At 37.0% G+C, this 26,087-nt stretch overlaps 1 protein-coding gene across 2 annotated transcripts in view; it reads left to right on the top strand.

The window, feature by feature from the left end:
- Positions 1 to 26,087, top strand: part of LOC149801176 (protein O-mannosyl-transferase tmtc2-like) — a 59,797-nt gene that overhangs the window by 12,579 nt on the left and 21,131 nt on the right. For both annotated transcript variants that reach the window (XM_089955206.1, XM_089955207.1), the window contains exons 4-6: positions 15,148 to 15,262; positions 18,476 to 18,561; positions 25,195 to 25,256. In XM_089955206.1, the coding sequence (XP_089811332.1) occupies positions 15,148 to 15,262; positions 18,476 to 18,561; positions 25,195 to 25,256 (263 nt within the window). The remainder of the gene's footprint in view (positions 1 to 15,147; positions 15,263 to 18,475; positions 18,562 to 25,194; positions 25,257 to 26,087) is intronic.

Below are 26,087 nucleotides of genomic sequence, written 5' to 3'. Positions count from 1 at the left end.
TGGTGTTTCATCCCATTATACATAATTCTTATGTCCCTTTATGATGTTGGTAGTTCTAGTAGAGGCATTATGGTGTTTCATCCCATTATACATAATTCTTATGTCCCTTTATGATGTTGATAGTTCTAGTGGAGGCATTATGGTGTTTCATCCCATTATACATAATTCTTATGTCCCTTTATGGTGTTGGTAGTTCTAGTAGAGGCATTATGGTGTTTCATCCCATTATACATAATTCTTATATCCCTTTATGATGTTGGTAGTTCTAGTGGAGGCAATATGGTGTTTCATCCCATTATACATAATTCTTATGTCCCTTTATGATGTTGGTAGTTCTAGTAGAGGCATTATGGTGTTTCATCCCATTATACATAATTCTTATGTCCCTTTATGATGTTGGTAGTTCTAGTAGAGGCATTATGGTGTTTCATCCCATTATACATAATTCTTATGTCCCTTTATGATGTTGGTAGTTCTAGTAGAGGCATTATGGTGTTTCATCCCATTATACATAATTCTTATGTCCCTTTATGATGTTGATAGTTCTAGTGGAGGCATTATGGTGTTTCATCCCATTATACATAATTCTTATGTCCCTTTATGGTGTTGGTAGTTCTAGTAGAGGCATTATGGTGTTTCATCCCATTATACATAATTCTTATATCCCTTTATGATGTTGGTAGTTCTAGTGGAGGCAATATGGTGTTTCATCCCATTATACATAATTCTTATGTCCCTTTATGATGTTGGTAGTTCTAGTAGAGGCATTATGGTGTTTCATCCCATTATACATAATTCTTATGTCCCTTTATGATGTTGGTAGTTCTAGTAGAGGCATTATGGTGTTTCATCCCATTATACATAATTCTTATGTCCCTTTATGATGTTGGTAGTTCTAGTAGAGGCATTATGGTGTTTCATCCCATTATATATAATTCTTATGTTCCTTTATGATGTTGGTAGTTCTAGTAGAGGCATTATGGTGTTTCATCCCATTATACATAATTCTTATGTCCCATTATGATGTTGGTAGTTCTAGTAGAGGCATTATGGTATTTCATCCCATTATACATAATTCTTATGTCCCATTATGATGTTGGTAGTTCTAGTAGAGGCATTATGGTGTTTCATCCCATTATACATAATTCTTATGTCCCTTTATGATGTTGGTAGTTCTAGTAGAGGCATTATGGTGTTTCATCCCATTATACATAATTCTTATGTCCCTTTATGATGTTGGTAGTTCTAGTAGAGGCATTATGGTGTTTCATCCCATTATACATAATTCTTATGTCCCTTTATGATGTTGGTAGTTCTAGTGGAGGCATTATGGTGTTTCATCCCATTATACATAATTCTTATGTCCCTCTATGATGTTGGTAGTTCTAGTAGAGGCATTATGGTGTTTCATCCCATTATACATAATTCTTATGTCCCTTTATGATGTTGGTAGTTCTAGTAGAGGCATTATGGTGTTTCATCCCATTATACATAATTCTTATGTCCCTTTATGATGTTGGTAGTTCTAGTGGAGGCATTATGGTGTTTCATCCCATTATACATAATTCTTATGTCCCTCTATGATGTTGGTAGTTCTAGTAGAGGCATTATGGTGTTTCATCCCATTATACATAATTCTTATGTTCCTTTATGATGTTGGTAGTTCTAGTAGAGGCATTATGGTGTTTCATCCCATTATACATAATTCTTATGTCCCTTTATGATGTTGGTAGTTCTAGTGGAGGCATTATGGTGTTTCATCCCATTATACATAATTCTTATGTCCCTCTATGATGTTGGTAGTTCTAGTAGAGGCATTATGGTGTTTCATCCCATTATACATAATTCTTATGTCCCTTTATGATGTTGGTAGTTCTAGTAGAGGCATTATGGTGTTTCATCCCATTATACATAATTCTTATGTCCCTTTATGATGTTGGTAGTTCTAGTGGAGGCATTATGGTGTTTCATCCCATTATACATAATTCTTATGTCCCTCTATGATGTTGGTAGTTCTAGTAGAGGCATTATGGTGTTTCATCCCATTATACATAATTCTTATGTCCCTTTATGATGTTGGTAGTTCTAGTAGAGGCATTATGGTGTTTCATCCCATTATACATAATTCTTATGTCCCTTTATGATGTTGGTAGTTCTAGTGGAGGCATTATGGTGTTACCCATGTCCATATGTATACCTCTCCATCTTTCATTCTGTAACACACTGGACAAGTTGGTCAGATTCAGACATGGTTGAAACAACAGTACTCTTTGAATACATTTCTAGTTGAGGTATTATTTCAGTCTTATTACATTTTCGTTGAAGATTAGTCACAAATATATTTCATAAAAAATCTCATGTTAAAATAATCTATTTATAGTATATTATGGTATATCTTGTGACAGGAAAAATAATAACTTTTTCCTTGCCACTAATCTGGAAACTAGGAAAAATTGTGTCTTAAAACTTAAAAAAGAAGGGACCAGTATAGACCACTTCTATCCTTGTCAAAAACTGCACCTAATATGAAATATTTTTTCATCTTTGGTCAGATGTCATAAACATCTTTATTCTTTTTTTAAATCTTGACTGCTTGGGTGGCCTAGTGGTTAGAGCGTCCGCCTCGGATGCGGGAGGTCATGGTTTCAATCCCTGGCTGAGTCTTACCAAAGACTTAAAAAATGGTAATAACAGCTGCCTCACTTGGTGCTCAGCATTAAGAGGTTATTGTTATTACTGGTCAGCCTGGTGTCAGGATAATGTGACTGGGTGGGACATCATGCTACATGTCTGCGGCATGATGCCCCAGTGCTAGACATCACTATAAGCTGTCAAAATGCAGACATCATAGCAGTATGACTGAAAAATTGTTAAAGCTATGTTAAAAATCCAAATCACACACACACAAACATGCAACAGATAGACTGGAAGCATGGGACTTAACTTGTACAAATAAATCCAACAGATAGACAGGAAGCATGGGATTTACTTGTACAAATAAACCCAACAGATAGACAGGAAGCATGGGATTTACTTGTACAAATAAATTTAACATAGACAGGAAGCATGGGATTTGTACAAATGCATGGGTCTTACTTGTACAAATAAATTTAACAGATAGATAGGAAGCATGGGACTTGTACAAATGCATGGGACTTACTTGTACAAATAAATCCAACAGATAGACAGGAAGTATGGGACTTGTACAAATGCATGGGACTTACTTGTACAAATAAATCCAACAGATAGACAGGAAGCATGGGACTTACTTGTACAAATAAATCCAAACATGCAACAGATAGACAGGAAGCATGGGACTTACTTGAACAGATGAATGGGACTTGCTTGTACAAATGAATGGGACTTGTACAAATGAATGGGACTTACTTGTACAAATGCAGACATTAATCCTACTGCTACAACTGTACTTTTAAAATAATGATTCCAAAGTGATTATTTAAAGTTATAGGTCACTTTGTGAATAAAAGGTTAATTAGTGTTTGGTTTTCATGTTTACAGCAACAACTGTTCTGCTGCCATGGTAGTCAGTATCTTTGTAATTGTTGAATGTTGGGATCCCAGGCAGCCAAGTGGTCTAAAGCACTTGCCTTTACCAATTACTGCCATCTCACCTTTGTCCACTTGAGTTTGAGTCTCGGGCTCAGCTAGTGTGGGCATGTGAGAAAGGTGCCAGTAGTTTCCCAAGGGTTCGTGGTTCTTACCAGGGTTTTCTCCATTCTTCCTCCACTTATTATACTGGCTGCCATATATAGCCTATCTTGCACTGAGAAACGGCTTTAAACCCTAGACAACAACAACAACAACAACAACAATTGAGGCCTTGCCTACATACATTATACATGCAATGCAGAGATCATTTTCCTGGTTTACATTTGAACTGAATTGGTTGGGTAGTTCTAGTAGCATGTCTCTGGCTGTTTGCTATGTAATTGGTTGGGTAGTTCTAGTAGCATGTCTCTGGCTGTTTGCTATGCAATTGGTTGGGTAGTTCTAGTAGCATGTCTCTGGCTGTTTGCTATGCAATTGGTTGGGTAGTTCTAGTAGCATGTCTCTGGCTGTTTGCTGTGTAAATGGTTGGGTAGTTCTAGTAGCATGTCTCTGGCTGTTTGCTATGTAATTGGTTGGGTAGTTCTAGTAGCATGTCTCTGGCTGTTTGCTATGCAATTGGTTGGGTAGTTCTAGTAGCATGTCTCTGGCTGTTTGCTGTGTAAATGGTTGGGTAGTTCTAGTAGCATATCTCTGGCTGTTTGCTATGTAATTGGTTGGGTAGTTCTAGTAGCATGTCTCTGGCTGTTTCCTACGCAGTTGGTTGGGTAGTTCTAGTAGCATGTCTCTGGCTGTTTGCTATGCATTTGGTTGGGTAGTTCTAGTAGCATGTCTCTGGCTGTTTGCTATGCAATTGGTTGGGTAGTTCTAGTAGCATGTCTCTGGCTGTTTGCTATGCAATTGGTTGGGTAGTTCTACTAGCATGTCTCTGGCTGTTTGCTATGCAATTGGTTGGGTAGTTCTAGTAGCATATCTCTGGCTGTTTGCTATGTAATTGGTTGGGTAGTTCTAGTAGCATGTCTCTGGCTGTTTGCTATGCAATTGGTTGGGTAGTTCTAATAGCATGTCTCTGGCTGTTTGCTATGCAATTGGTTGGGTAGTTCTAGTAGCATATCTCTGGCTGTTTGCTGTGTAAATGGTTGGGTAGTTCTAGTAGCATGTCTCTGGCTGTTTGCTATGTAATTGGTTGGGTAGTTCTAGTAGCATGTCTCTGGCTGTTTGCTATGCAATTGGTTGGGTAGTTCTAGTAGCATGTCTCTGGCTGTTTGCTGTGTAAATGGTTGGGTAGTTCTAGTAGCATGTCTCTGGCTGTTTGCTATGCAATTGGTTGGGTAGTTCTAGTAGCATGTCTCTGGCTGTTTGCTATGCAATTGGTTGGGTAGTTCTAGTAGCATATCTCTGGCTGTTTGCTATGCAATTGGTTGGGTAGTTCTAGTAGCATGTCTCTGGCTGTTTGCTATGCAATTGGTTGGGTAGTTCTAGTAGCATGTCTCTGGCTGTTTGCTATGCAATTGGTTGGGTAGTTCTAGTAGCATATCTCTGGCTGTTTGCTATGCAGTTGGTTGGGTAGTTCTAGTAGCATGTCTCTGGCTGTTTGCTATGCAATTGGTTGGGTAGTTCTAGTAGCATATCTCTGGCTGTTTGCTATGCAGTTGGTTGGGTAGTTCTAGTAGCATGTCTCTGGCTGTTTGCTATGCAGTTGGTTGGGTAGTTCTAGTAGCATATCTCTGGCTGTTTGCTATGCAATTGGTTGGGTAGTTCTAGTAGCATATCTCTGGCTGTTTGCTATGCAATTGGTTGGGTAGTTCTAGTAGCATGTCTCTGGCTGTTTGCTATGCAATTGGTTGGGTAGTTCTAGTAGCATGTCTCTGGCTGTTTGCTATGCAATTGGTTAGGTAGTTCTAGTAGCATATCTCTGGCTGTTTGCTGTGTAAATGGTTGGGTAGTTCTAGTAGCATGTCTCTGGCTGTTTGCTATGCAATTGGTTGGGTAGTTCTAGTAGCATGTCTCTGGCTGTTTGCTATGCAATTGGTTGGGTAGTTCTAGTAGCATATCTCTGGCTGTTTGCTATGTAATTGGTTGGGTAGTTCTAATAGCATGTCTCTGGCTGTTTGCTATGCAATTGGTTGGGTAGTTCTAGTAACATGTCTCTGGCTGTTTGCTATGTAATTGGTTGGGTAGTTCTAGTAACATGTCTCTGGCTGTTTGCTATGCAATTGGTTGGGTAGTTCTAGTAGCATATCTCTGGCTGTTTGCTATGTAATTGGTTGGGTAGTTCTAATAGCATGTCTCTGGCTGTTTGCTATGCAATTGGTTGGGTAGTTCTAGTAACATGTCTCTGGCTGTTTGCTATGCAATTGGTTGGGTAGTTCTAGTAGCATATCTCTGGCTGTTTGCTATGTAATTGGTTGGGTAGTTCTAATAGCATGTCTCTGGCTGTTTGCTATGCAATTGGTTGGGTAGTTCTAGTAACATGTCTCTGGCTGTTTGCTATGCAATTGGTTGGGTAGTTCTAGTAGCATATCTCTGGCTGTTTGCTATGTAATTGGTTGGGTAGTTCTAATAGCATGTCTCTGGCTGTTTCCTATGCAATTGGTTGGGTAGTTCTAGTAACATGTCTCTGGCTGTTTGCTATGTAATTGGTTGGGTAGTTCTAGTAGCATATCTCTGGCTGTTTGCTATGCAATTGGTTGGGTAGTTCTAGTAGCATGTCTCTGGCTGTTTGCTATGCAATTGGTTGGGTAGTTCTAATAGCATGTCTCTGGCTGTTTGCTATGCAATTGGTTGGGTAGTTCTAGTAGCATGTCTCTGGCTGTTTGCTATGCAATTGGTTGGGTAGTTCTAGTAGCATGTCTCTGGCTGTTTGCTATGCAATTGGTTGGGTAGTTCTAGTAGCATATCTCTGGCTGTTTGCTGTGTAAATGGTTGGGTAGTTCTAGTAGCATGTCTCTGGCTGTTTGCTATGTAATTGGTTGGGTAGTTCTAGTAGCATGTCTCTGGCTGTTTGCTATGCAATTGGTTGGGTAGTTCTAGTAGCATGTCTCTGGCTGTTTGCTGTGTAAATGGTTGGGTAGTTCTAGTAGCATGTCTCTGGCTGTTTGCTATGCAATTGGTTGGGTAGTTCTAATAGCATGTCTCTGGCTGTTTGCTATGTAATTGGTTGGGTAGTTCTAGTAGCATGTCTCTGGCTGTTTGCTATGCAATTGGTTGGGTAGTTCTAATAGCATGTCTCTGGCTGTTTGCTATGCAATTGGTTGGGTAGTTCTAGTAGCATGTCTCTGGCTGTTTGCTATGCAATTGGTTGGGTAGTTCTAATAGCATGTCTCTGGCTGTTTGCTATGTAATTGGTTGGGTAGTTCTAGTAGCATGTATCTGGCTGTTTGTTATGCAATTGGTTGGGTAGTTCTAGTAGCATGTCTGTGGCTGTTTGCTATGCAATTGGTTGGGTAGTTCTACTAGCATGTCTCTGGCTGTTTGCTATGCAATTGGTTGGGTAGTTCTAGTAGCATGTCTCTGGCTGTTTGCTATGCAATTGGTTGGGTAGTTCTACTAGCATGTCTCTGGCTGTTTGCTATGTAATTGGTTGGGTAGTTCTAGTAGCATGTCTCTGGCTGTTTGCTATGCAATTGGTTGGGTAGTTCTAGTAGCATGTCTCTGGCTGTTTGCTATGCAATTGGTTGGGTAGTTCTAGTAGCATGTCTCTGGCTGTTTGCTATGCAATTGGTTGGGTAGTTCTACTAGCATGTCTCTGGCTGTTTGCTATGCAATTGGTTGGATAGTTCTAGTAGCATGTCTCTGGCTGTTTGCTATGTAATTGGTTGGGTAGTTCTAGTAGCATGTCTCTGGCTGTTTGCTATGCAATTGGTTGGGTAGTTCTAGTAGCATGTCTCTGGCTGTTTGCTATGCAATTGGTTGGGTAGTTCTACTAGCATGTCTCTGGCTGTTTGCTATGCAATTGGTTGGGTAGTTCTAGTAACATATCTCTGGCTGTTTGCAGTGCAATTGGTTGGGTAGTTCTAGTAGCATGTCTCTGGCTGTTTGCTATGCAATTGGTTGGGTAGTTCTAGTAGCATGTCTCTGGCTGTTTGCTATGCAATTGGTTGGGTAGTTCTACTAGCATGTCTCTGGCTGTTTGCTATGCAATTGGTTGGGTAGTTCTAGTAGCATGTCTCTGGCTGTTTGCTATGCAATTGGTTGGGTAGTTCTACTAGCATGTCTCTGGCTGTTTGCTATGCAATTGGTTGGGTAGTTCTAGTAGCATGTCTCTGGCTGTTTGCTATGCAATTGGTTGGGTAGTTCTACTAGCATGTCTCTGGCTGTTTGCTATGCAATTGGTTGGGTAGTTCTAGTAACATATCTCTGGCTGTTTGCAGTGCAATTGGTTGGGTAGTTCTAGTAGCATGTCTCTGGCTGTTTGCTATGCAATTGGTTGGGTAGTTCTAGTAGCATATCTCTGGCTGTTTGCTATGCAATTGGTTGGGTAGTTCTAGTAGCATGTCTCTGGCTGTTTGCTATGCAATTGGTTGGGTAGTTCTAATAGCATGTCTCTGGCTGTTTGCTATGCAGTTGGTTGGGTAGTTCTAGTAGCATATCTCTGGCTGTTTGCTGTGTAAATGGTTGGGTAGTTCTAGTAGCATATCTCTGGCTGTTTGCTATGTAATTGGTTGGGTAGTTCTAGTAGCATGTCTCTGGCTGTTTGCTATGCAATTGGTTGGGTAGTTCTAGTAGCATGTCTCTGGCTGTTTGCTGTGTAAATGGTTGGGTAGTTCTAGTAGCATGTCTCTGGCTGTTTGCTATGCAATTGGTTGGGTAGTTCTAGTAGCATGTCTCTGGCTGTTTGCTATGCAATTGGTTGGGTAGTTCTAGTAGCATGTCTCTGGCTGTTTGCTATGCAATTGGTTGGGTAGTTCTAGTAGCATGTCTGTGGCTGTTTGCTATGTAAATGGTTGGGTAGTTCTAGTAGCATGTCTCTGGCTGTTTGCTATGCAATTGGTTGGGTAGTTCTAGTAGCATGTCTGTGGCTGTTTGCTATGTAATTGGTTGGATAGTTCTAGTAGCATGTCTCTGGCTGTTTCCTATATAATTGGTTGGGTAGTTCTAGTAGCATGTCTCTGGCTGTTTCCTATGCAATTGGTTGGGTAGTTCTAGTAGCATGTCTCTGGCTGTTTGCTATGCAATTGGTTGGGTAGTTCTAGTAGCATGTCTCTGTTTGCTATGTAATTGGTTGGGTAGTTCTAGTAGCATGTCTCTGGCTGTTTGCTATGTAATTGGTTGGGTAGTTCTAGTAGCATGTTTCTGGCTGTTTGCTATGCAGTTGGTTGGGTAGTTCTAGTAGCATATCTCTGGCTGTTTGCTGTGTAATTGGTTGGGTAGTTCTAGTAGCATGTCTCTGGCTGTTTCCTACGCAGTTGGTTGGGTTGTTCTAGTAGCATGTCTGTGGCTGTTTGCTATGCAATTGGTTGGGTAGTTATAGTAGCATATCTCTGGCTGTTTGCTATGCAATTGGTTGGGTAGTTCTAGTAGCATATCTCTGGCTGTTTGCTATGCAATTGGTTGGGTAGTTCTAGTAGCATGTCTCTGGCTGTTTGCTATGTAGTTGGTGTCAGTAAGTCATATTTGCATTTACCCCAGTAGGAAACCAAGCAGTTTACTCTACTGGAAAATAGACTTTTTCATCAGTACCTTGTATTGTTAAGTTAACTTGATTTGGCAAAAAAAAAATGTCTTTCCTTTAAAATTAGGGTAGGTAGGTATTTTGATTTTTTGCATTATAAATATTATAATGATTAGTATATATAATGTACTAAGTGCTTACTTTACTGGGGCATTATAAATATTATAATGATTAGTATATATAATGTACTAAGTGCTTACTGTACTGGGGCATTATACATATTACAATGATTAATATATATAATGTACTAAGTGCTTACTGTACTGGGGCATTATACATATTACAATGATTAGTATATATAATGTACTAAGTGCTTACTGTACTAAGTGCTTACTGTACTGGGGCATTATGCATATTATAATGATTAGTATATATAATGTACTAAGTGCTTACTGTACTGGGGCATTATAAATATTATAATGATTAGTATATATAGTGTACTAAGTGCTTACTGTATTAAGTGCTTACTGTACTGGGGGCATTATACATATTATAATGATTAGTATATATAATGTACTAAGTGTTTACTGTACTAAGTGCTTACTGTACTGGGGCATTATAAATATTATAATGATTAGTATATATAATGTACTAAGTGCTTACTGTACTTGGGCATTATACATATTATAATGATTAGTATATATAATGTACTAAGTGCTTACTGTACTGGGGCATTATAAATATTATAATGATTAGTATATATAATGTACTAAGTGCTTACTGTACTGGGGCATTATACATATTATAATGATTAGTATATATAATGTACTAAGTGCTTACTGTACTGGGGCATTATAAATATTACAATGATTAGTATATATAATGTACTAAGTGCTTACTTGTACTGGGGCATTATACATATTATAATGATTAGTATATATAATGTACTAAGTGCTTACGGTACTAGGTGCTTACTGTACTGGGGCAAACCAGCTTAATTAGATGAAGAAATCAATTTGGGGATTTTTAAAATGGGGGGAGTGCTGGGGTCGATAACAGCAAATAGGGACAGTTGGCTGATTGGAACCACTTTTATGTTTGGCCTTAGGGAGTGGGAGTCATAAATATTTGTTTTAACTAAATCATGCTAATTGAACAACATCATGGCCATGGAATAGGCTGATAAATAAAATGAGTTCATGTGTCACAAACATTCATAATCAAAACTCAATCTAACTAAAATGTTTCAAAAGTTAACAGTGCATTAAACACTTATTTTTCTAAATAATTTAGCGGGTCCCAACTTTTATTGTGTCTTTGCATTTATAGTAGAAATGGTACCTCTCTTCCACAGTTACCTGACAACTTACATTAGGAATGAGTGCATTTTATTGCAACCCCTCAATATTGAACTCTCATTATACCAGAATTCCTACAATCACAATTGTTTGGGGTCCCTGATTTTTTTCTTAATATCATAATTGTTTCCCTAGTTTACTGAAGCTCCTCTATTCCAAATACTAAAACTAATTTTGATAACAAATTTAAATTTTTACACTTTGAAACACCATCAAATTGAAATTCACTTCAAACCTGGAGATATATTTTAACTGCTAAATTCCTGACACATGCTGGACCAGACTATTTATGGCTGGTAAATACTGTCCCAAGGGTATGAAATGTCCCAAGGGTATGAAATGTCCCATGGGTATGAGATGTCCCAAGGGTATGAAATGTCCCATGGGTATGAAATATCCCAAGGGTATGAAATGTCCCAAGGGTATGAAATGTCCCACGGAGATACAAAGTTAGAACAATTCTTAACATGTGCACCAATGTAGATTACGGCCAACAAAAGGCTAATTCAAAGTCTTTACACCCTAAAAGAGCCTGAATTTAAGTTGATTATTAATAGTAGGTTTGCCATAGAAGACAGACAGTGACTGCTGATTGTCAAATTGTGATTCATTTGTAAAAAATGATTCATAAAACATTGGTTTCTTTGTTTTTTAATTAAATCTCTGGGCTTTATTGACTAGACATATATACATATATTTAAGTAGCCATAACTGTCATTTGTCATCATTATCATATCAGGGTATCAGAATGACCAAGTACGTGTCAAAGGATTGAACTATCCTTACAGATTACAATTAGTCTGATCAGAGAGTATGAATCTCTGCCAACACCTATGATGAAGAAACTGGGAAAGGAATTTAGCATGGGAATATTATGAGTTACATAAATTTAGCATGGGAATATTATGAGTTACATAAATTAGCATGGGAATATTATGAATTACATGAATTAGCATGGGAATATTATGAATTAAATGGATTAGCATGGGAATATTATGAATTAAATGGATTAGCATGGGAATATTATGAGTTACATAAATTAGCATGGGAATATTATGAATTAAATGGATTAGCATGGGAATATTATGAGTTACATAAATTTAGCATGGGAATATTATGAATTACATGAATTAGCATGGGAATATTATGAATTAAATGGATTAGCATGGGAATATTATGAATTAAATGGATTAGCATGGGAATATTATGAGTTACATAAATTAGCATGGGAATATTATGAATTACATGAATTAGCATGGGAATATTATGAATTAAATGGATTAGCATGGGAATATTATGAATTAAATGGATTAGCATGGGAATATTATGAGTTACATAAATTAGCATGGGAATATTATGAATTACATGAATTAGCATGGGAATATTATGAATTAAATGGATTAGCATGGGAATATTATGAATTAAATGGATTAGCATGGGAATATTATGAATTAAATGGATTAGCTTGGGAATATTATGAGTTACATAAATTTGCATGGGAATATTATGAGTTACATAAATTTAGCATGGGAATATTATGAGTTACATAAATTTAGCATGGGAATATTATGAATTACATGAATTAGCATGGGAATATTATGAGTTACATAAATTTAGCATGGGAATATTATGAATTACATGAATTAGCATGGGAATATTATGAATTAAATGGATTAGCATGGGAATATTATGAATTAAATGGATTAGCATGGGAATATTATGAATTACATGAATTAGCATGGGAATATTATCAAGTACATGAATTAGCATGGGAATATTATCAATTACATGAATTAGCATGGGAATATTATCAATTACATGGAGTATTTACACATTATGGATTATCATTCATGGATTAAAGACTTATAAAAGTATCTTATTCTTAAATGTTTCTTTAGATGAGGATTATATTTCTGTGTGGAATAACTGTATTCATTGATGTGACAATATGTGTTTCTTTATATGAGGACTATAAGTCTGTATGGAATAACTGTATTCATTGATGTGACAGTATGTTTCTTTAGATGAGGACTATAAGTCTGTGTGGAATAACTGTATTCATTGATGTGACACTATGTGTTTCTTTAGATGAGGACTATATTTCTGTGTGGAATACATGTAACTGTATTCATTGATGTGACAGTGTTTCTTTAGATGAGGACTATAAGTCTGTGTGGAATAACTGTATTCATTGATGTGACAGTATGTGTTTCCTTATATGAGGACTATAAGTCTGTGTGGAATAACTGTATTCATTGATGTGACAATATGTGTTTCTTTATATGAGGACTATAAGTCTGTGTGGAATAACTGTATTCATTGATGTGACAATATGTGTTTCTTTATATTAGGACTATAAGTCTGTGTGGAATAACTGTATTCATTGATGTGACAATATGTGAAATTTTTGGAAGCATTTGTGCACTATTATACATGTACGTGTACTTACACAAATGTTAGGGGCCCCCGAGTGGCTGAGTGGTCTAAAGCGCTCATCGCTATGGATCACTGCCATTTCTCCTCTGTCTGTGTGGGTTCAAGTCTTGGATTCAGCTAATGTGGTTATGTGAGAAAGCTTGCCAGTAGCTTCTTGTGGGTTGGTGGTTCTTTCTGGGGTTTTCTCGGGTTCTTCCTCCCCCAGTTATACTGGCCACCATGTGTAGCCTATCTTGTGCTGAAAAATGGTTTTAAACCCTGCAACAACAACAACAAGAACACAAATGTTCTCACATAATTCCACTCTCTCCCTCTTAGAAAAAGATATGCGTCCATGAAACCCTCACTAAAATAGAAAACTAGAAACTGAAAATAAAGTTTGGTTACAAGTGTTTTTGACTTTGAGAGATTTCACTGTGTGTCTGTGTGTGTGTGCAGTGTTGTAGAGTCATATATAGAAGATACTTAACTGGGCAGGGCAATGTTTTATCTTTGGTAAATAAATAGTGGTAAGTGGAGTCAGGATTTTAGTAACAGAGTTCATATGTCTTCTGGTGAGGGTTACTCTTCAAAAGATGACATTTTCTTGTTTTTAAGATCATCAAACCATTTTTGGGGGGGTAAAAATTTGTGATGAAGATTAAAATTGCTGAAGTACTTTTTTGAAAAGATGTTTACAAAGATGAAATTTTGCTGTAATGTGCTTAGGATGATGTGTTTGTGATTGACATTTATCTATACTTCCAGCCTGGGGCATAGGATGATGTGTTTGTGGTTGACATTTATCTATACTTCCAGCCTGGGGCATAGGATGATGTGTTTGTGGTTGACATTTATCTATACTTCCAGCCTGGGGCATAGGATGATGTGTTTGTGGTTGACATTTATCTATACTTCCAGCCTGGGGCATAGGATGATGTGTTTGTGGTTGACATTTATCTATACTTCCAGCCTGGGGCATAGGATGATGTGTTTGTGGTTGACATTTATCTATACTTCCAGCCTGGGGCATAGGATGATGTGTTTGTGGTTGACATTTATCTATACTTCCAGCCTGGGGCATAGGATGATGTGTTTGTGGTTGACATTTATCTATACTTCCAGCCTGGGGCATAGGATGATGTGTTTGTGGTTGACATTTATCTATACTTCCAGCCTGGGGCATAGGATGATGTGTTTGTGGTTGACATTTATCTATACTTCCAGCCTGGGGCATAGGATGATGTGTTTGTGGTTGACATTTATCTATACTTCCAGCCTGGGGCATAGGATGATGTGTTTGTGATTGACATTTATCTATACTTCCAGCCTGGGGCATAGGATGATGTGTTTGTGATTGACATTTATCTATACTTCCAGCCTGGGGCATAGGATGATGTGTTTGTGAGTAACATTATCTATACTTCCAGCCTGGGGCATAGGATGATGTGTTTGTGGTTGACATTTATCTATACTTCCAGCCTGGGGCATAGGATGATGTGTTTGTGGTTGACATTTATCTATACTTCCATCCTGGGGCATAGGATGATGTGTTTGTGATTGACATTTATCTATACTTCCAGCCTGGGGCATAGGATGATGTGTTTGTGAGTAACATTATCTATACTTCCAGCCTGGGGCATAGGATGATGTGTTTGTGATTAACATTTATCTATACTTCCAGCCTGGGGCATAGGATGATGTGTTTGTGGTTGACATTTATCTATACTTCCAGCCTGGGGCATAGGATGATGTGTTTGTGGTTGACATTTATCTATACTTCCAGCCTGGGGCATAGGATGATGTGTTTGTGATTGACATTTATCTATACTTCCAGCCTGGGGCATAGGATGATGTGTTTGTGATTGACATTTATCTATACTTCCAGCCTGGGGCATAGGATGATGTGTTTGTGGTTGACATTTATCTATACTTCCAGCCTGGGGCATAGGATGATGTGTTTGTGATTGACATTTATCTATACTTCCAGCCTGGGGCATAGGATGATGTGTTTGTGATTGACATTTATCTATACTTCCAGCCTGGGGCATAGGATGATGTGTTTGTGAGTAACATTATCTATACTTCCAGCCTGGGGCATAGGATGATGTGTTTGTGGTTGACATTTATCTATACTTCCAGCCTGGGGCATAAGATGATGTGTTTGTGATTAACTTTTATCTATACTTCCAGCCTGGGGCAACCTGGCTAACATTTTCAATGAAAAGGGGATGAAGAAGGAAGCAGAAGAAGCCTACAGGAATGCTCTGAGTCATCGTGGTAATATGGCTGATGTACATTACAACCTGTAAGTTCAAAGCTTGTAGTCATGGTGATTTGTTTCGACAACATTGCTCCAGATAAGTCATGTTTTAGCACAAGTTATGCTTAACTCTTTCCCAGCCACTGGTGTATATATATGCTGCTTACATGTGCCTTGCCTCTGCAATGATTGATAAATATTCTTGTATTCTTCTCCGCCATAGTGGATATATCCACTTAACTGTTTTATGCTGTAGACTTCAGTGATGGATAGATCCACTCAGTATGATCATGTTACAGATGATCTAATTTGTCAGCAATTGGCAGTAAAAGAACATTCATCCAATCAAAACAGAGTTTACAAATGATGGTTCTTGCTGTAAAAGACATCATATACTAAATGTGGCTACTAAATATGTGAATTTTCTTGAATTTGTAACACATGATTTTTAATACATTTGGTTGTTAACATTGGAAACAAAGGTTTTTGTTTGCAATTCAGAATCTTAATTTTTAGGTTTTTAAGAGGACAAAAGGGATTATATTTATTTAAGAAATGTTAGCGTTGACATCTGATTATCATCTTTGTTCAGTCTGTCAGAAATTGAGACAGAATCAGAAGACAGTGCAGTGTGGATAAGAGAAGGAAATAAAATTGATATATTTCATATTTAAATGTTTTCCTCTGGTATAAATGAAAGAATTGTGGCTGAAACTAACAGCTATGGAGCCAGATGGATGACAGAGAAGCATGACGATAAAGTTTGGAAAAAAAAGTTGCAGCATAATGTGCAAGAACTGTGATGTCTGTCTTTGTGTAAAACAAAACTGCTTTTACAGACATGTGATGTCTGTCTTTGTGTAAAACAAAACTGCTTTTACAGACATGTGATGTCTGTCTTTGTGTAAAACAAAACTGCTTTTACAGACATGTGATGTCTGTCTTTGTGTAAAACAAAACTGCTTTACAGACATGTGATGTCTGTCTTTGTGTAAAACAAAACTGCTTTTACAGACATCACGAACAGCAAATTAAGAACAAGCAGATCCTTTTAAATATCAATAAATTATTCTGTGTACAGATCTGACATATGTAATTGCATAAAGTAATGACAGACAGGTTATAGTATTACAAATAGTGTGTTCTATGTTGTGTACAGATCTGACATATAATTGCATAAAGTAATGACAGATTATAGTATTACAAATAGTGTGTTCTATGGTATGTACAGATCTGACGTATAATTGCATAAAGTAATGACAGATTATAGTATTACAAATAGTGTGTTCTATGTTGTGTACAGATCTGATATAATTGCATAAAGTAATGACAGACAGATTATAGTATTACAAATAGTGTGTTCTATGTTGTGTACAGATCTGACATATAATTGCATAAAGTAATGACAGACAGATTATAGTATTACAAATAGTGTGTTCTATGTTCAATTCATGGAGTTTTCTCATCAGTCTTGTGGAAGTCAGTGGGGTAAAAGACAAAAGGTAGCTATAGCATGGTTTTATATATGCATAGATAAAACACTCAATTATAATGAAAATAACTAAAAACATTTGACCCACATTCCCAAATCATCAACGTAAAGTTATTATTTGGCTGCAGCAATATCAGGCTCCGGTAGTCAGCCCACAAATCAGCTGCAGTAGTGACCCAAGCATTCAGGCAGTGCAGTGAGCCACTGCATCAGCATTTTTAGTTAAAGATTTAATAAAAATTTAAATATACCAGTGTTAAAGTGTACCAAGTACACTGTCAAAAGATGTTACATATTGTTGTGGCTTAATAACAGTACCCTTTAAATTGTCATACATAATGCTGTACTGGATATAAATCATGTTTATGTGAATGCTTTTGCTCATGCATAGACTATTGTGTGCCTGAAAAATATGCCAACAAATGTGAAGCGGAGTTGGCTGTGGGTGGAGTTAGTCCTTTTGGACCTGATTTCAGACCGATTATAGATGATGTAGTTGATGTAATTTTGAGTTGATAGACCAAGAAGATTACAGACACAAATCTCTCTTTTTATTTCAAGCATAAGCCATAATCAAAACCAACATGAAGCTGAATCATGGATAAAATATTAACTCTTTCAGGTGTGGTTGGTACTCTTTGGATTAGATATTGAGGAGTAATTTAATACCTATGATCTGAATTTATATAGAGCACCGTGGTAAATAATGGATTACCTAAAGCTTGCACCAGAATAGTGTCAGTAATCAATAATGTATATAGGATTATTTTTTGCACTACCTTCTGTGCAATCCTGAAACTATTGTGAAATACTTACTGATGCAAGTTACGAGTTCACAGAGCTAAAATGATTAGATTAATCAGTATGTAAACATGGTCAGTCTTTTTGATTTTGTTTTGTCCCAGAATACTGTCATATAAATTTATCTTTGCAATTTTGTCTCTCAAGTAGCAAGACTCATTTAATTTCTGAATGCATAGTACACATAGACTTCCTAATTAAAACAGTAAATGGACAGGGGAAAAGTGGTCTGAATTGGGAGATGGTCTGATATGAGAGGAGAAGATTACTTTTTTTAATAATTAATGCATGGAATATTTTTTTTGTATGGGGTGGGTTACAATTTTTTTTAGCACTGGTTAGCTTTCACATACACATAGTGGTTGAGCTGAAACTCACACAGAGGAGAGATGTGTGAGTGTTCTGTGAAGGCAAGTGCCTTACACAACTTGGCCACCTGAGACAAGTACCTTACACAGCTTGGCCACCCGAGACAAGTGCCTTACAGAGCTTGGCCACCCGAGACAAGTGCCTTGCAGAGCTTGGCCACCCGAGGCAAGTGCCTTACAGAGCTTGGCCACCCGAGACAAGTGCCTTACACAGCTTGGCCACCCAAGACAAGTGCCTTACACAGCTTGGCCACCCAAGGCAAGTGTCTTACAGAGCTTGGCCACCCAAGACAAGTGCCTTACACAGCTTGGCCACCCAAGATAAGTGCCTTACACAACTTGGCCACCTGGGGCCACTGTTAATACATTGAAATAATCAAATGTGGTTGCTTTTGGGGAGCGGTCTCATTTTAGATATGGTTGCAATGGGAAGGCTTAACTCTGTATATAGTTTGTCTTTATGAAATATTTGTCAGTTTTTGTCTTCTGTTGCTTTGAAAGATTTAACTAGCTTTTCCTTTATGACTGTATACTTCAAACAGAGTCACTGATATTGGAATGCATATTCATGTTACTTAAATATTTCTGAATTTCCAGAGGTTTGTTGTTACAAGACCAGAAGAGATACGATGAAGCTATCATCAGCTACAAGACAGCAATCCACTGCAGAGCCAAGTTGTCAAGTAATTCTTCAGTGTCCTTAATGTGCTTAGAAAATTCATCATACAAATAGAGAAAGATTAATAAATTGTGTATTTCCATAAATTGTGTATGGGATTACACTATACTCTAAGTTTTGAGCAAAGTGACTGCTTTAAAGTGTTTATGTAGGTCAACATGATGGGAAAATGAGTTAAAAGATCAAATTTTATAATTGCAAATTAACGAAAAAAATAGCTGGTCTTGTACTAACCCTGCAATTTATATATATTTTCACTCTTAAGTTGTGTCCAGCTACAGACAAAATATAGATCCAGATCTGCTGTCACATAATATGCTGGCAGATCAGTGTCTACGTTGTTTGCGTGAGCTATTATATATGGTATTTAGCAATAATTCACAAATTAATTACCTGTACTTTATGAAGGTATTAATTAAAACTTACTGTCTTCAGAACGATGTATAGCTTATTTAATAGCAGTGCACAGTGACCTGAAACCTAGGCTGTTGTTCCTGAGAATGGGTGGCTAACATTTATGAATGTAAATCAGTTCATCTTGCCACATTTAAAGGTAAAATAACTGATGAATTCTTTAATCTTTTCATAGCTATAATCCTGAAACTTCTTCAAGACTTTAACAATAAAATATTTGGTTTTGGAAAATCATGGGTTTCGGATGTCACTGCTCCCTAAAGGCTCACATTATGTACGTTTTATAAGCAGCAGAAAATTAATGGGTTTTCCGTTGAAGAAACAGTGAGGATGGTGGACACTGATTCCAGGCATCAGGTTTTATTTATTGGTCAGTTCTATGAAATTTGGTACATGATGCAGGTTATTTTGACTGAATTGTCAAATACTGTGAACCCTAATTGAGATTATAAATCCAGTGAGATAAAATTGATGGTTATAGGGACAAGTTAAACTGTTTTAAGTTCCCTCTCAAGTTTATTTGCCTTGTTACTTTTCCAAAATAGCAATTTTCTCATTACTTCTTATATGTTATATCCTTTGCCATTACGCTGTGCCTTCCCCTCCTCTGTGCACACAGTACTTGGACACAAGAATTGCATACTTTCAGGATAAAATTCAATGGAAATATTTCATTTCTTTAAACTAGTTCTATATTTGCCGCTTTAAGTACACACTATCAAAGTTTCACACTCCCACCAAAATAAAAATGCTATGTTCAGATTTGTTCACTGTTTTCACTGATATTATACTGAATGGTCATGTTCGTTGATAGTATGCTGAATGGTCATGTTCACTGATAGTATGCTGAATGGTCATGTTCACTGATAGTATTCTGAATGGTCATGTTCATTGATATTTATACTGAATGGTCATGTTCACTGATAGTGTGCTGAATGGTCATGTTCACTGATAGTATGCTGAATGGTCATGTTCACTGATAGTATGCTGAATGGTCATCTTCATTGATAGTATGCTGAATGGTCATGTTCATTGATAGTATACTGAATGGTCATGTTCATTGATAGTATGCTGAATGGTCATGTTCACTGATAGTATACTGAATGGTCATGTTCATTGATAGTATGCTGAATGGTCATGTTCACTGATAGTATGCTGAATGGTCATGTTCACTGATAGTATACTGAATGGTCATGTTCATTGATAGTCTGCTGAATGGTCATGTTCATTGATATTTATACTGAATGGTCATGTTCACTGATAGTGCGCTGAATGGTCATGTTCACTGATAGTATGCTGAATGGTCATGTTCACTGATAGTATGCTGAATGGTCATGTTCATTGATAGTATGCTGAATGGTCATGTTCATTGATATTTATACTGAATGGTCATGTTCACTGATAGTATACTGAATGGTCATGTTCACTGATAGTATGCTGAATGGTCATGTTCATTGATAGTATGCTGAATGGTCATGTTCATTGATATTTATACTGAATGGTCATGTTCACTGATAGTGTGCTGAATGGTCATGTTCACTGATAGTATGCTGAATGGTCATGTTCATTGATATTATACTGAATGGTCATGTTCATTGATAGTATGCTGAATGGTCATGTTCACTGATATTATACTGAATGGTCATGTTCACTGATAGTATACTGAATGGTCATGTTCACTGATAGTGTGCTGAATGGTCATGTTCACTGATAGTATGCTGAATGGTCATGTTCATTGATAGTATGCTGAATGGTCATGTTCACTGATATTATCATGAATGGTCATGTTCACAGATAGTATGCTGAATGGTCATGTTCACTGATAGTATGCTGAATGGTCATGTTCACTGATAGTATGCTGAATGGTCATGTTAACTGATAGTATGCTGAATGGTCATGTTCATTGATATTTATACTGAATGGTCATGTTCACTGATAGTATGCTGAATGGTCACGTTCACTGATAGTGTGCTGAATGGTCATGTTCATTGACAGTATGCTGAATGGTCATGTTCATTGATAGTATGCTGGATGCTCATGTTCATTGATAGTATGCTGAATGGTCATGTTTACTGATAGTATGCTGAATGGTCATGTTCACTGATAGTATGCTGAATGGTCATGTTCATTGATATTTATACTGAATGGTCATGTTCACTGATAGTGTGCTGAATGGTCATGTTCATTGATAGTATGCTGAATGGTCATGTTCACTGATAGTATGCTGAATGGTCATGTTCATTGATAGTATGGTGAATGGTCATGTTCACTGACGGTATGCTGAATGACCATGTTCATTGATAGTATGCTGAATGGTCATGTTCATTGATATTTATACTGAATGGTCATGTTCACTGATAGTATGCTGAATGGTCATGTTCACTGATAGTATGCTGAATGGTCATGTTCATTGATAGTATGCTGAATGGTCATGTTCATTGATAGTATGCTGAATGGTCATGTTCACTGGTAGTATGCTGAATGGTCATGTTCATTGATAGTATACTGAATGGTCAAGTTCATTGATAGTATGCTGAATGGTCATGTTCACTGATAGTATGCTGAATGGTCATGTTCACTGATAGTGTGCTGAATGGTCATGTTCATTGATAGTATACTGAATGGTCATGTTCATTGATAGTATGCTGAATGGTCATGTTCATTGATAGTATGCTGAATGGTCATGTTCACTGATAGTATGCTGAATGGTCATGTTCATTGATAGTATACTGAATGGTCAAGTTCATTGATAGTATGCTGAATGGTCATGTTCACTGATAGTATGCTGAATGGTCATGTTCACTGATAGTGTGCTGAATGGTCATGTTCATTGATAGTATACTGAATGGTCATGTTCATTGATAGTATGCTGAATGGTCATGTTCACTGATAGTGTGCTGAATGGTCATGTTCATTGATAGTATGCTGAATGGTCATGTTCATTGATAGTATGCTGAATTGTCATGTTCATTGATAGTATGCTGAATGGTCATGTTCACTGATGGTATGCTGAATTGTCATGTTCACTGATAGTGTGCTGAATGGTCATGTTCATTGATAGTATGCTGAATGGTCATGTTCATTGATAGTGTGCTGAATGGTCATGTGCACTGATAGTGTGCTGAATGGTCATGTTCATTGATAGTATGCTGAATGGTCATGTTCATTGATAGTATGCTGAATGGTCATGTTCACTGATAGTATGCTGAATGGCCATGTTCATTGATAGTATGCTGAATGGTCATGTTCATTGATAGTATGCTGAATGGTCATGTTCATTGATAGTGTGCTGAATGGTCATGTGCACTGATAGTGTGCTGAATGGTCATGTTCATTGATAGTATGCTGAATGGTCATGTTCATTGATAGTATGCTGAATGGTCATGTTCACTGATAGTATGCTGAATGGTCATGTTCACTGATAGTATGCTGAATGGTCATGTTCACTGATAGTATGCTGAATGGTCATGTTCACTGATAGTATGCTGAATGGTCATGTTCATTGATAGTATGCTGAATGGTCATGTTCATTGATATTTATACTGAATGGTCATGTTCATTGATATTTATACTGAATGGTCGTGTTCATTGATATTTATACTGAATGGTCGTGTTCATTGATATTTATACTGAATGGTCATGTTCACTGATAGTATGCTGAATGGTCATGTTCACTGATAGTATGCTGAATGGTCATGTTCACTGATAGTATGCTGAATGGTCATGTTCATTGATAGTATGCTGAATGGTCATGTTCATTGATATTTATACTGAATGGTCATGTTCACTGATAGTGTACTGAATGGTCATGTTCACTGATAGTATGCTGAATGGTCATGTTCACTGATAGTGTGCTGAATGGTCATGTTCTTTGATAGTATGCTGAATAGTCATGTTCATTGATAGTATGCTGAATGGTCATGTTCATTGATAGTATGCTGAATGGTCATGTTCATTGATGGTATGCTGAATGGTCATGTTCATTGATGGTATGCTGAATGGTCATGTTCACTGATAGTATGCTGAATGGTCATGTTCATTGATAGTATGCTGAATGGTCATGTTCATTGATGGTATGCTGAATGGTCATGTTCACTGATAGTATGCTGAATGGTCATGTTCACTGATAGTATACTGAATGGTCATGTTCACTGATAGTATGCTGAATGGTCTTGTTCACTGATAGTATACTGAATGGTCATGTTCTTTGATAGTATGCTGAATGGTCATGTTCATTGATAGTATGCTGAATGGTCATGTTCACAATAGTATGCTGAATGGTCATGTTCACTGATAGTATGCTGAATGGTCATGTTCATTGATAGTATGCTGAATGGTCATGTTCATTGATATTTATACTGAATGGTCATGTTCACTGATAGTGTGCTGAATGGTCATGTTCATTGATAGTATGCTGAATGGTCATGTTCATTGATAGTATGCTGAATTGTCATGTTCACTGATAGTATGCTGAATGGCCATGTTAATTGATAGTATGCTGAATGGTCATGTTCATTGATATTTATACTGAACCGTCATGTTCACTAATAGTGTGCTGAATGGTCATGTTCATTGATAGTATGCTGAATGGTCATGTTCACTGATAGTATGCTGAATGGTCATGTTCATTGATAGTATGCTGAATGGTCATGTTCATTGATAGTATACTGAATGGTCATGTTCACTGATAGTATACTGAATGGTCAAGTTCATTGATAGTATGCTGAATGGTCATGTTCATTGATAGTATGCTGAATGGTCATGTTCACTGATAGTATGCTGAATGGTCATGTTCACTGATAGTGTGCTGAATGGTCATGTTCATTGATAGTATGCTGAATAGTCATGTTCATTGATAGTATGCTGAATGGTCATGTTCACTGATAGTATGCTGAATGGTCTTGTTCACTGATAGTATGCTGAATGGTCTTGTTCACTGATAGTATGCTGAATGGTCTTGTTCACTGATAGTATACTGAATGGTCATGTTCATTGATAATCTGCTGAATGGTCATGTTCATTGATATTTATACTGAATGGTCATGTTTACTGATAGTGTGCTGAATGGTCATGTTCTTTGATAGTATGCTGAATGGTCATGTTCATTGATATTTATACTGAATGGTCATGTTCACTGATAGTGTGCTGAATGGTCATGTTCACTGATAGTATGCTGAATGGTCATGTTCACTGATAGTGTGCTGAATGGTCATGTTCTTTGATAGTATGCTGAATGGTCATGTTCATTGATAGTATGCTGAATGGTCATGTTCATTGATAGTATGCTGAATGGTCATGTTCATTGATGGTATGCTGAATGGTCATGTTCATTGATGGTATGCTGAATGGTCATGTTCACTGATAGTATGCTGAATGGTCATGTTCATTGATAGTATGCTGGATGGTCATGTTCATTGATGGTATGCTGAATGGTCATGTTCACTGATAGTATGCTGAATGGTCATGTTCATTGATAGTATGCTGAATGGTCATGTTCATTGATAGTATGCTGAATGGTCATGTTCATTGATGGTATGCTGAATGGTCATGTTCATTGATGGTATGCTGAATGGTCATGTTCACTGATAGTATGCTGAATGGTCATGTTCATTGATAGTATGCTGGATGGTCATGTTCATTGATGGTATGCTGAATGGTCATGTTCACTGATAGTATGCTGAATGGTCATGTTCTTTGATAGTATGCTGAATGGTCATGTTCACTGATAGTATGCTGAATGGTCATATTCACTGATAGTATGCTGAATGGTCATGTTCACTGATAGTATGCTGAATGGTCATGTTCATTGATAGTATGCTGAATGGTCATGTTCACTGATATTTATACTGAATGGTCATGTTTATTGATAGTATGCTGAATGGTCATGTTCACTGATAGTATGCTGAATGGCCATGCTTATTGATAGTATGCTGAATGGTCATGTTCACTGATAGTATGCTGAATGGTCATGTTCACTGATAGTGTGCTGAATGGTCATGTTCATTGATAGTATGCTGAATGGTCATGTTCATTGATAGTATGCTGAATGGTCATGTTCACTGATAGTATGCTGAATGGTCATGTTCACTGATAGTATGCTGAATGGTCATGTTTGACATGTGCTTTGCTTTTTGTCTCTTATAATGTGACAATCAGAGCACGGTTGCTAATCCAGATTTAATTCCTTTTATAAACACAAATAAACTGTTTCTCTCACTTGCAGTGGGTTATCTTAATTTGGGAATACTTTTTGCACAAGTGGGTCGACAAGAAGAAGCCATTAAGGTAAGAAGATATATCAGTTAGAAACTAGTAGATTTATTAATTCTGGCAATTTCTCATACATGAATCATGGACACATGAGAATTTGTTGCAGATTTTAAACTCTGTTACTCGTTGACAACAGTGGCCATGTTGAACAGGGTTCATACAGTCTATGAGAGTTTGGGAAAAATGAGGTAGAATTTTCAAGGCCTTGAAAGTTTGGGAAAATTGAGCAGATTACCCTGAGTCTTTAAAATTCTTTAAAAATTGAAATAAACCCAAATTTTTTAATTTCTTTCCATAATCACAAATAAAATTGTCCAGTGTTGTTAGATTCGGATGTATAGTCTGACTATACCAACCCATTTGTTTGTACCCCCCTACCGATTTCAATAATGGAAACCTTTAATGTGATAAAAAGTGCAAGGAACTTGGTCAGTTCATTCACTGATTTATACTTTCTAACCTGACTGTGAGTAGAGTGGCCCAAACACCATCATCATCTGCACGTTTCATGCTTAACAGAAGTTTTCAATATAATAGACATGTTCGAGGATTTGTTTTTTGTAATCATATCATTATATATGTTTTTAGGTGTTATCTAATGTTGTCAAGCACTTAGAGCTTCTCTAGATTAGGTGCTATACAAAGTCCTCATTATTATTATTATTATTATTATTATAATCACAAATAAAATTGCCTAAGGTCGTTAGATTCGGATGTAGTCACTTTTTCTGGCTTCTTTCTTTTGACGAATCTTTCAATTTGATTGGATGAGTCCATCAGCTTTGGCCAAATTCAAAATGTTCTTTACACTAATTCACAATTTTTTTAACAAAACTGTTCAGACAT

This window comes from Sinohyriopsis cumingii, chromosome 4 (genome assembly GCF_028554795.1).
Source record: "Sinohyriopsis cumingii isolate HCF-2022 chromosome 4, ASM2855479v2, whole genome shotgun sequence".
In the NCBI taxonomy this organism is placed as follows: Eukaryota; Metazoa; Mollusca; class Bivalvia; order Unionida; family Unionidae; genus Sinohyriopsis; species Sinohyriopsis cumingii.
The sequence above is the reverse complement of the archived record's forward strand: the minus strand, read 5'-3'. Positions and strand labels throughout refer to the sequence as shown.